The 12,891-nt window shown below is 47.6% G+C and overlaps 1 protein-coding gene across 1 annotated transcript in view; it reads right to left on the reverse strand.

Annotated features, from left to right (window-relative positions):
- Window positions 1-488: 488 nt before the first annotated feature.
- MAP3K2 (mitogen-activated protein kinase kinase kinase 2) overlaps window positions 489-12,891 on the reverse strand; it is a 473,685-nt gene continuing 461,282 nt past the window's right edge. The window contains exon 17 of the mRNA XM_085649955.1: window positions 489-3,653. Within this exon, the coding sequence (XP_085506081.1) occupies window positions 3,428-3,653 (226 nt within the window). The 3' untranslated portion in view covers window positions 489-3,427. The remainder of the gene's footprint in view (window positions 3,654-12,891) is intronic.

Raw genomic sequence — 12,891 nt, forward strand, 5'->3', positions numbered from 1 at the left:
TTTCGCTCATCCATCCGCTTTCACCCCCTCCATCCACCCTTTCACTCATATCCAACCAGTCTTTCACTCATCCCTCCATCCAGCCATCCTTTTGCTCTTCCATCCTTCACCCCTCCATCCTCCTTTCCACTCATATCCATCCACCCTTTCACTCATCCCTCCATCCATCCATCTATCCTTTTGCTCTTCCATCTTTCACTCCATCCATCCTCCTTTTCTTTCATATCCATCCACCCTTTCACTCATCCCTCCATCCACCATTTCACTCAACCATCCACCCATCAACCTATCCATCCATCCTTCCTTCCTTCCATCAATCCATCCATCCATCCATCCATCCTTCCACCCATCAATCCATCCATCCATCCATCCATCCATCCATCCATCCAAACATCCATCCTTCCACCCAGCCATCCACCCACTCCATCAGCCATTCATCCACTCGCCCTTTCATTCAACCATCCACTCTTTCATTCAACCATCCATCCTTTCATTCAACCATCCATCCTTTCATTCAACCATCCATCCTTTTACTCATCCATCCACTTTCACCCCATGCATTCATTCACCCTTTCACTCATCCATCCTTACATCCACCCTTTCACTTATCCATCCTTACATCCACCCTTTCACTCATCCATCCACTTTCACCCCATCCCTCCATTCATTCACCCTTGCACTCATCCATCCATTCTTTCACTCATCCATCCTTACATCAACCCTTTCACTCATTCATCCATGTATATATCTATCCACCCTTTCATGTCAATTATGAACCTTTGTCTGGACATGCAGAAAGAAGAGGCCCATTAAGCTGCTGAAACTGCTACAGCGGTCTGTTCAGATGCCCCTGGTGCATGCACAAAGTGAGATGAGAGGCCCAGTGCAAGGAGAGAAATTAGGGTGTACCGGAGGATTGCATGAATTCCCCATGGGGAAACTAATGAGCTTTAATGTAAGCCCTGGATGAGGTAAGATATGAGAGGACAAGGGGACCGGAGGGGGGTGGGGTTAACAAGTACAGGCACCGGGTGCAACATAAGGTGTACAGGAAAAGCAAAGTGCAAAGGAGGGTTGTGCAGGGGCAGCATGAGAAGGGAAAGCATGGGCTTGCTGAGGCCCCGGGAGGGGTGAGGAGGGATCTTGGGGCCGATTTGAGGCTCAAGGGTGAACCACAGAATAAAAGGCATGGGGTCACAAGGTTAAAGTCCGAGCAGGAACCAAGAGGCCCTTAAGGCAGCCTCTTACATTCCAGTGATTTGAGTGTTCTGGAGCTGCAGAAGCTCCATGTTCATCTCGTGCTTAAAGAAACTGAAAGGACCAGAGGAGGGCCTGGAAGCCACACAAGAGCCTCGAGGAGAAAGCAATAGGACTCTTACCTGACAGTGCTGTGGATGTTTTATATGGAGCTGCAACTTTGAGCTCAGCTCCATCATGATGTTGTTCTGCTCTGGGGAAATTGAAGTGCAGGCCCCAGCTTTTGCATTGACCCTTTCACTGCCATGACAAACAAACTGGATTAGATTATCCAATCCTACGTAACATAGAAGGGTGGATCAGCCACTAAACTGACACGCATACGGCCACGATGACAAAAGGGCTCTCATTTTTGAACTTCTGGAATCGATAAAACAGCCCTTCGTTAACAGATCTTCCATCGCTTTAACCACAACAATAACATCCCAGCAGAAATTCCACGCCAATGTTTGCACATTCCACCTCGGTCTAACCAAAAGAAGGGTCAGGCCAGCAAACGCCATCCTCCTGCTGGCCAAATGGCTGCCAGACCAATTCCCTAAACCATCTCTCTCCCTTTTCTTCCAGCGCTCTGACATTACCACAAGATGGTTTGTAATGCGTTACAAAAACATGATCTTGCACACAATGCTGTGCTTTTGTGGACCGAATACTAGCCCCATTACCACCATAATCACATCACTAACTCCCGACCAAAGTAAAATGTCAATCGCCACCAATATCTTTCAATGTACTGCACTTAACATCTAATATGTTATTTTACTCTTAGGGCTACAGATATGCATAGTACATTTTTTATATGCAAGTGTCCCTCCCTTTCTCTTACACATGACGAAGGAGAATTACATTCTGAAACTGCGTTTTCTGTATTCTATTTGGCTGGGGAGCTACAATGTTAGACTGGTTTTGACAAAAGCTGGTTGCATTAATGGTTTATCATTAGACTGCACCGGTCCGATAGTGGGACATTATTTTAAAGCAAATGTAGCCTCAGAGTTTATACGGGATTCACCACATTGTCCCTCTGCAAGCACTTCAGCCTGCTCTGCACTGCCACTGTGCACAATAACACTGCACATTTTAGAATTCAATACAAAACAACGCACTACCTTTAGACATGCTACACGTGACAAAATATTGGGGCCAATTAAAAAAATTAAAAAATAAACGAAACGGGTCTGATTAATAATAATTCTGAGTAATGGAGCATACCAAAGTCCATGGTTAGCAGGATCCCAAAGCACTTTAACAAGATGCCAATTTATCAAAAGATGGCCTAATTTTAGTCTCCTGGTGACTATTAAAAAGTGGCACCAGTAAATGTTATCTTGTGATACAAGGCAGAGGCGTAGACCTCGGTAGCACAGTAGACATCTTTCGTCTCTGCCTTCGTTTTACATCTGGACTGATTCTTCATTCAAATCAGAAAGAAGAAAAGTGCAGAACTCACATTATATAAGACAAGTAATGAAATTAACCGTCTGGATTGCACGGCGTCACCTCAAATTCAGCTTGAGCAATTCTCTCTCCAGTACAAGTTCCCAGTGCAAGTGGCTGGAATGATAGTCATACACAATTACAGACAACTCGCGCAGCACCCGCGACGGAATGCGGCTGAGCGAAAGCAGCCAAACAAATTAATTTGCCTCTTAGATTTTCCCCAGTAAGAAGGCCCACTCTAGTCCCATAGAAGTAATCATGATTGGTTTTGATGGCTTCCAAGACATATACATGATCAAAGAAGTTATACTGAGTAATGGGAAGAACAGTCCTGTGACCAAATTATGGCACACAACCCCCCCCCCCCCCCCATCTAAATGTAGTCACAAAGCTGATTTACTCAACAGCATTACAACAGCTTGGTAAACACTCTGCAGTTTTTGGGACTCATTTAGAACCGTTTTTTATCCAGGAGCGAACCTGTACTAAAGTGCTTTATCTGGGTGATCCACCTCAGTACTGTCTTTGAAAAAACCTATAATCTCCATGGAAAAAAGTTCTCGTCCTATATATATATATATATATAAAAAAAAAGCTTAACCATTCATTGCAATCGAGGCAAATTCGATTTTCAAGAGAAATACCACTTTTCCCTCTCGTCTATTCTTCCTTCTTGAAAGTGCAGTCAAACAGGAGATTACGTCCACATGAACCAATGGAAGGGAAGCTGCTAGTGATAATGCGCAAAGGTGTGCCGTAAAAGTTCTTCTGCAGAGGGTCTTAACTTAGCCTCTACAAAAATCCTCTTTAAAAAATCCCGGCAAAACTCAGAGCTGTGAGGTGGCAACTGTGGATTGGTGGTCTGTGTGGCAATTTTAAAGATGGCAGCCATGGCTTCAAACTCCGCCCATGGAGGCTTCTCAGTCAGCATTTCTACCACGGTACATCCCACGCTCCTGTAAACACAAAATGATTGTATATTAGAGCCTGGTCACTATTATCTACGAAGCAAGATCACCAATTGAAACTAGCAAAGCTCGATTGTTATTGGAAAATTCGTTTCTGCACAAAACTTTCTAATAAAAAAAAAATCAAACGTGTTACAAGGCTACACCAAGTAAGCAGTAAAGTATTTACATATTTATAGTTATCCGTTTCAAATGGTTTGCCCTGTGATGTGTTCATTATGGCGTCATATACTACACTTCAATGCAGAACCAAATCTTCATGTTTCCTTCTAATTAGCAAGTAAGCTGTGCATAAGTACTGATTTTGTAATCATGAAGGTCACTTCTGTTACAAGCGCTAAATCACCTTTATCAATAAATACAAATACACCATATGCAGAACCTAAATTGGTGTTTTAAAGAGTAATTAACAAAGCCAAGAACACCACAATCAGATCAGCTAATGAAGAGTAAGTTACTTACCTTTCATAACGGTGAAAAAAAGAACAGGCTAGTCAGCTGTAGAAAGAGAACATGCCTGATCAAGAGGACAATAAATCCCTCAAATACACCTTGCGGTGCAACGACAGATTGAGCCACACATGGCAACCATACCTGAAGAGGAACAGACTCCTCATCGACACACCAAATACATGTCACTCTGTCATACGCAGACTCGACAGCAGGGTACCATGCAGTCCATACAACGTTGGTAACCAAAGGAGTAAAGACGTATAGCTATGACGAAACACTCAAGTCCCAATGTCCGTATGAAGGACCTATCCCAGCCCAACGAGGGGAGATCTACCAGGAAAGAACTTACGAGACTCGAACATAGGAATACGTGTTACGGGTCAGTGTGGCAGCTCTTGTGCAGTGTGGCTCACTGCTATTGAGATCACAAACACGAGGAAGCTGAAAAAACCACACTTACGGAACCACAGTTTCACACAAGAGGAAAATCTCCCAGATGGCCCACAGCGGGACACACATGGCAGTAAAAATGTGATGGAAGAGCACTGCGAAGTACAGACTAAACCGGGTCCGAGAGATGACGCTATACAGTCAGTGAGACGACATAAAACAAAATTGTCTGCCCTTTCATTCAACTACTCGTCCAGAAGAACTGCAGTTATCAAAACCTGGTTCTAGACCATGGAAACATAACGCATCATGCATGAAGGTGCTGTCTTCCAAATAATGGAAGCATATACTCGCTTATAAGAGGGGTGATGCGTAAACTGATAATGACAACATATGAAGCAGGCCAAGAAAAAACCTCCAGGCAAACAAAGTCACTGTGCCTACGAAGAGAAATCCAACCTAGCCGCCGTGAGCAGACACCCGCTTTCAGTGCTCTAGATAAGGGACACCTGTTACCACTGCCCATAAAGATGCACTAGCATTACGAAAATAATCTGCGTGGAAACAGTAAGTACTATAATCACTGTAAATGGCAGAACTTACAGTTGAAAAACACTAAAACCTGCTACAGAACACAAATCTCATATACAAGACTGTGGGATCAAATAATGAAACACACATTCTGCAGGGCTAGGAAGTCAAAACTGAAGACTTCAGAAATCTGTGCCAGGGCATCCACATGAAGGCCTCTCCAAGATGAGTGAATCTTCCAACTCTTGAACATGCTCGATTGTATTGAGTGAAGGTTCCTTTCTGGAAGCTGTGTTATGCCTGGTGATGGACACAATGCAATGGAGTTAAGCATATGCAGTCTGGAATAGTTGGAGCGAATCAAGAGGAGGCTGGCATGTACGGAGAATAGTGAGCGGGCAAATGGGGGGTGCCAAAATGAATAATAGAAATGCCCTTACCTTCCTGGCATGCTGCACGAGTCTTCCCTGATCAGGTGTTCCAGTGTCCTTGAGGCTCCAACGCAGGCCCAGCCAACTTCCCCAACCAACCCTGGCGTTGCTCTCATGCTGTTAACCAGCCTGAGAGAAGCAACAGGATTGGAGGAAGTGGCCTCTCTCAGCGCTCTTAGAAGCTGGAAGCCTGTGCTTTCTCTAACCCAGCTGTCTTAGTTAGCTGTGTTAGAGAGGTTTAAAGTGCTGATGCCTGGTTGGCCTTTGCAAGACAGCTGGCCAAAATAACATGCACACTTTAAACTTAAAATGCTCAGCCCATCACTCCTCTCTGCTGCTACCACTCAGCACGGCCCCACCCTGTCCTGACACTCTGCTCACGAGTCGGACGCAGGTTTGCAGAGTTAATGAAAAATAAAATAGTAATAATGTTCATTACCAATTTATTTTTAATTTGGGAGCTTTTTAATTAGTGGGGCGACGCTCCTCTGCTTTAACAGAGGAGCAGCCCCTGACCGAATCCCTGTACAAAATCAAAAGGCATCAGTGGTCTGCACCTGCCAGCACCTCAGGCTGGAAGTGACAGACTTCCAAAATGACGTATGCACTCCTATGAGGGTGCAAATCAAGGGGAGGGCAGGGAGGCTGGAATGGAGAAGGAGGAAAGAGAAGGCTGCTGCTGGTCTTGGCATGTTCAGCAAGCAGCACATGTCTCCCTCCCCCAAATCGTAACACTTGGAAGGCAGGGACTGCAGTTGGGCAGGTCGAGATGACTAGAGGTGCTTGTAAGGCTGAATTCCCACACAGACTTTGAATCGCTGGTACTACCGAAATGAAGAACCCACGATAGGGCAACTGTGCACATTTGTTTAAATCCATTTTTAAGGTCAAGTAAGCATTTTTTTGTCAAAAAGGCAGGAGCCATCAAAGGGAGTGGCAATCAAGCTTGCCTGGATGTCTTCAAGGAGATCGGTAGAGTGCATCCAAGCGTGCCATTGGATGATCACAGAAGAACCCACAGACCTGGCCACCAGATCTATGGTTTCAAGACTGGATCAAAGAATTCACCCAAAATCCATCACAAACCAGTTTGGCAGAGTACCCTCACTCATGGTGTAGGAAAAGGGGGACCCATCATCTGTGCTATCTTCCAAATAAAATGGAAGGAGTAGTTTCTTTTCTGTAACTCCAGTTCTGTAGTAGGGGTATCTCTGTTATAGTCATAATCTAGTGAATAGTCCCGCCCATGTGCGTGGACCCCGGAGCAATAAAAAATAATCTCTAAAAGGTTACAATCATGCAGACCTGCATACACCTTTAAGAGAGAATTTAATTTAAAGACAGATAATGCAGCCTATACCCACTGTAGGAGAGTAGGGTCTGCTTTCTATGTTCACCCCCGCTTTTTGCTTTTGCTTTACTGGTTTTCGACTTAGATGTGGCTGTGGGCCTGCTAATCAGACCCACAGCCCTGCTGTTCTCTCTCTAAACTAATACTATGTACTTTAGGTGCATAACCCATTTGGATAGAATCACCTTATTGGCCCCTGTACAGTGTACCCTAGGTACCCCGGGCATAGGTGTACCCTAGGCCTACCAGGGGCTGCAGCATGTATTATGCCACCCCTGGCCTGGCCTTCCATTTTGACACAACTGGCTGATCACTCAGCTGGGGCAAGGTCGTGTAATCACCCCTTGCTTAGGTGTAGTATTCCTATACCTAACTTACATATAGACACATGTGTACCTATCAGTCACTCCTATGGCAGGCCTTAACAATCCTGGAGGCAGAGTGCTTGGTAACATGTGAGATGGTGCTCTAGCATGAGCTGAGCCTGTCTGCAGCTTTCGGAACCATGTCCTTATAGCTGTTCTATGATATAGCCTACCATATACTCTTAAAGTGCCTTATAATCTTAAACGGTTATGGTAACTATGGTTTGGCTTTATCGAAACATGTCGTGTAAGGTCTCTAACACTGTGGAATAATACCCCCATACCATTTCTGGACATGAGGATATTATTCCCCCCTTCTAGAGGGAAAGACATGTTAAAATCATACTTCACTGTTAGCCTCTGACCAAAGCCTCAGCATCACAAAATGGATGCTGCTGCCACGACACAAGTCTGACCTCCTGCAGCTGGGAGTGATCCCAGCCAGGGAGGCCTGGACAATAGGTTTCCTGCTTGGGGAGGTGCTAGCACCTCCCCAGACAGCCTTTAGTGTATTGGGGCAGGGTGGGCTGAAAGGAATGAGACATGCCTGGGGCACACAAGGTGTTCCTTGCATAGTCCAGTTCAAACCGGCGCTGGGGCACTCCAGCCCCAGCTCTGGCGCGAAACTGGACAAAGGGAAGTGGGTGTAACCACCCCCTCCAAGGTCCCACCCATAAGGCGTGACCTAGCAGGTATCCCAGCCCCCCAGATTAGTATAAGAGTGGGAGTTGGGCCTCAAGACTTTAGATCATCCTGAACCTGCAAACTTGAACAGAAACTCTGGACCTTCGACATTCGACGAAAGAAGAAGACTGAAGAATCTCCCTTGTGGCCAAGGAGTGGCTACCCTGTGCAAACAGGCACCATCAAGAGACTACCCTTTGCTTTGCCCAAGTTCTACGAGGAACCGACTGCAGAGCCCGACCAGAGCCTTGACTTCCAGACTTCTCCGACCCTGATCCACATCCACAGCAGAGCTGAGATCCGTGGAGGCGACGAGCGACGTATGACCGGCTACCTGGGAAAAGTGGCTAGTATCTTCAAGCGCAGCTTCTGAGGCACCCTCGAAGTTGTGCACCGGGGATTGAGAAGCCCCACCCCCAAGCACCATCTGCACCGAAGATCAGCCCCCCACACTCCACGAGTTCTGCGTGGGGCCCTTCAGCATTTTCCTGCTTGCCGCGTCTGTCCGGTTGCTTGCCCGCTGGCTAGTGGCCTTTGTGACGACGCACCCTGAAATCTTCATCGCTGGTTTGGCTCCCCCAGACTGGCTCCTGCTCCTTTGAAAAAGAGAAGCATCCCAGACCTTCCTGGTCTGCACCAGAAGCAAGTCCTCCGTTCTGCGTGGGTTCCGCTTGCCAAGGCTTGGTGAGTCCTAGTCCAACTTCGACGCCGCCGACAGCAAGAGCCTTCGTGGGACAGCTCGCCTCCTGGTCCTGGTCGTCCTCGACGCTTCCTGGTCCTCCTGGCTGCAGCGACAAGCTTCACCTTCACCTGCAATCTTCACAACATCGCCTGGTTCCTTCCTGGTTCCACGTGGTCACTGGCTAGTGACCTTGACTCTGTCCCTTCTGCTTGCAGGTCTCTCCTCTTCTTGATCCCAGCCTTGGGATCCACCGGACACTCTTCACTGACTGCCTGTCAGCATCTTTCTTCAGGTATCCATAGGAGTCGACGACGAAAACCGACACAACTTCACCCCTATGCACCCGCAGCCTGTGGGCTAGGTAACTTGGGTACTCCGGTGCTCATCAGGATAGTGACTATCCTAGTGTCTAGTTTTCCAGTCTTGACTTCCTAGCTACTTGGGAAGTGTCCTAAATCTATCGATTTCTAAACTGTACTATTGCTATTGACTTTTACGCATTACGCGTGAGTGTTTTCACTCTGCACACGAATCCCGTGGGCCTCCCACTTCCTAACCTTTGGTAGTATAGTGTAGCCCCAGCGATTCCCTAGGCCTAGGCCTATTCTATTTCCGTGACAGTGGTCCTTATACCACTTACTTAGTATATGGTTTGCGTGGCCCCTAGGGCCTAACTGTATTACTTACCTGTGTGACTTAATGTATGCTTAAATAAGACTGTGTTGTACTTACCTCTAATCTCATAAAAAGTGCTGAGGGTTTGACTAGAATAAATACACTTTATTTTATATATATATCTGTTGTGGTGTCCTTTCATTTGGTATTCAAGGGATTATATATGGTATCACAGCTGGCTTCACATGCCATTCAGAGTTTAGCCTAAGACTGCTCTTGTCCATGCTACCACTAGGATAGCTGGTCTATAAGGTTGACTTTACAACCAATCACCATAAGGGTATTTGGACTGATATAAGGTGTACACTAGAACTAGTGACATCATACATCAGGCCAACTTCTCACACCCACAGGCTACACTGTCCAGTACTTCAACTAGAATTCCACCAACATCCACAAACAGCACTGCCTGTCTAGTTTTCTCCCCATAGGAAAAAACCCTGCCTCTACCAGCAAAAGCCTCTGGCATGATAGAGAGGAAGGAGAGGACAGACAAGCCCCATAGGCTGCCATTATGTGGCTTAAAACAGGATACTGTGCCTTTAAGAAACTTTCCAGGTTTCCAGAACTTTCCCCAGTATCCCAGAATGCCCAGCAGGTCCCATTTACTTTCAGTTCTTTTTGAAGGCGTAGCACGCCAGACCTGTAGCATTCTATATATGAATAAGTATCTCTCCACCGGGGAGGAGGGTGGGCGCTTATGACTATAACAGAGATACCCCTACTACAGAACTGGAGTTACAGAAAAGAAACGACTCCTTCTGTAGTAGGGGATCTCTGTGTATAGTCATAATCTAGTGAATAGAATGGCAAGCCCATCCCCACACAACAAAAGCGGTGGAGAACACACAAGAAACTACCACTACTGTGTGAACAAATTTCGCAGCGAAGCCTGCCCAACCTGAGCATCTGCCCTGGCATCCTGGCAAAGCCGTCGTGGCAGCTTTGCCCCTGGTGGAATGAGCCTTAGGTTTACCCCCTAAGGTCTTATTAGCCTTTTGATAACACAATTGTATGCAGGACACAATCCACCGAGAAATGGACTGCTTAGAGGTCGCAAGACCAGTCCTGACCCAGCCATAATTAACAAACAATTGGTCAGACCTACGAATATCCTTGGTTTTATCCAGATAAAATTTCAACACCCTCCGAACATCCAGGGAATGGAGAGACCTTTCCGCTGGCGAAGAGGGATTCTGAAAGAACGTAGGTAAAGTTATGGTCTGGTTGACATGAAAATCAGAGATAACCTTAGGAAGAAATTTAGGGTGAGTACGCATCACAACCTTAGCAGCATGAAATACAGTATAAGGTTCTTGACAACATAATGCCTGAAGTTCACTCACCCTGCGGGCCGATGTAATGGCCACTAGGAACGCCGCCTTCCAGGATAGGTGCTGCAATGAAGCCTTGTGAATGGGTTCAAAAGGCTCCTTCATCAGTCTGGACAGCACCACATTCAAGTCCCAGGAAGGCGAGGGAAGTCTGACGGGAGGAAACACTTTCTTCAAGCCTTCCAAAAAATCCTTGACCACAGGGATCTGAAAGAAGGAAGTCTGTGAAGGGCATTTCCTGTAAGCAGTCAAAGCAGCCAGATGAACCTTAATGGAATGGAAATTAAGGCCAGACTGCGCCAGATGTAGAAGGTATGGAAGGATGACATCTTCCTTACATGTTGTCGGATCAAAGTCCTTGGACTTACACCAGATACAGAACCTGTTCCACTTGTAAGCATAGGATGTCCTAGTGGAAGGTCGCTTAGACTCCTTCAGAATGTCCATACAATCGTCTGGTAGATTCAGATGGCCATATTGCACTATTTCAGGAGCCATGCTGCCAAACTCAAAGACGAGAGGTTGGGGTGCACCATCCGCCCCCGAACTTCGTGAGAAGGTCCGGCCTGCACGGCAACCGCATGTGAGGAAGGAGAGACCGGTGGAGAAGGTCCGTGAACCACCACTGCCTGGGCCACTCCGGGGCGATCAGGATCATCCGCGCCCTGGACTGGGACAGCTTGATGAGCACCGCCGGAATCAGGGGAATGGGTGGAAAAGCGTACAGAAAGCTGTTCGACCAATCGATCCATAGCGCATTCCCCAGCGTCCCCCGCTGGTAGTACCTGGATGCGAAGTCTCGGCATTTGCTGTTTTCGGCGGTGGCGAACAGATCTACGTCTGGAGTCCCCCACCTTGCGAAGACTTCTCCTAGTACTTCGTCGTTTATGACCCATTCGTGGTTTTCCTGAATCAGCCTGCTCAGGGCGTCCGCCTGAGCATTCTGCACCCCTGGCAGATGCGTGGCCGTAATCGTCAGTCCTCGGGCCAGCAGCCAGCGCCAGATCGCCTGCGCCTCCTGCGGCAGAGTGCGCGATCTCGACCCCCCCTGCTTGTTGAGGTAATACATCGTGGTTGTATTGTCCGTCTGTATCAGCAGCGAGTTGGTCTGGAAGGACGGAAGGAAGGTCTTCAGTGCCAGGAAGACAGATCTGAGTTCCAGGAAATTGATGTGGTACGTCGATTCCAGAGGAGACCACTTTCCTTGAATCTGAAAGTCCCCGGAATGCGCTTCCCAGCCCTGGAGAGAAGCATCCGTCACTACACTCGTAGTGGGAATGTCCTTGTGGAAGGGAACCCCCTTGAGGAGGTTTTCTGCCGAACACCACCACTTCAGAGACTGAAGAGCATGCAGCGACAGTCGTATCTTGTCGTCCCAAGAGCCTGTCCCCTGATCCCACTGATCCTCCAAGCACTCCTGCAGTGGTCTCATGTGTAGCCGTGCGTGAGGAAGATACAGGAGGCCATCGATCCCAGTAGAGAAGACACCTTCCTCACTGTCGTCGATGGAGCAGTCCTGAGGTCCAGAGCCTTCCGAAGGAGTGATAACCGTCTCTCCTCCGAAGGAGACACGCTTGCTGACCGCGTATCGATGGAGGCCCCCAGATACTGTATGCACTGGACCGGAGTCGTGACCGATTTGGACATGTTGACGTGTAACCCCAGCTTGTGTAAAAGAGCGCACGTCCATCGGAAGTGATCTTGTGCTTCCGAGAAGGATGAAGCCTTGATCAGCCAATCGTCCAGATACGGGTAGACAAACACCTTGTTCCTCCGCAGGTGTGCCACCACCACCGCCATGCACTTCGAGAAGGTCCTGGGAGCAGACTTTAGCCCGAATGGCAGTACTGTGTATTGATAGTGATTGGCGCCGACTTGGAATCGCAGGAACTTCCTGTGCTTCCTCGCTATGGGCACATGGAAGTACGCATCCTGTAGATCTATGGCACAGAGCCAGTCTCCCCGTTGCAGCTGAGGGTAAATCTGGTGCAACGATAGCATGCAAAACTTCTCTCTGCGAATCCATTTGTTTGCCTGTCGCAAATCCAGAATGGGCCTGAACTCGTTCTTGTCCTTCTTGCGAACGAGGAAGAACCGAGAGTACAGACCTCTTCCCCTTTGAGACAGAGGTACCTCTTCTACCGCCTTTTTTCTCAACAAGATGTCTGCCTCCGCCTGGAGCTCTCTCAGCTGGAATCGAGAGCTGACCGGCGGAATCGCTGGAGGCGGGCTGATAAACTGAAGACTGTATCCATTGCAAACAATATTCAGCACCCACTTGTCCTGAGTAATTTTTCTCCACTCTGCCGGAAAAAATTGAATGCTTCCCC

The sequence above is a fragment of the Triturus cristatus genome, chromosome 3_2, assembly GCF_964204655.1.
Source record: "Triturus cristatus chromosome 3_2, aTriCri1.1, whole genome shotgun sequence".
Lineage (NCBI taxonomy): Eukaryota > Metazoa > Chordata > Amphibia > Caudata > Salamandridae > Triturus > Triturus cristatus.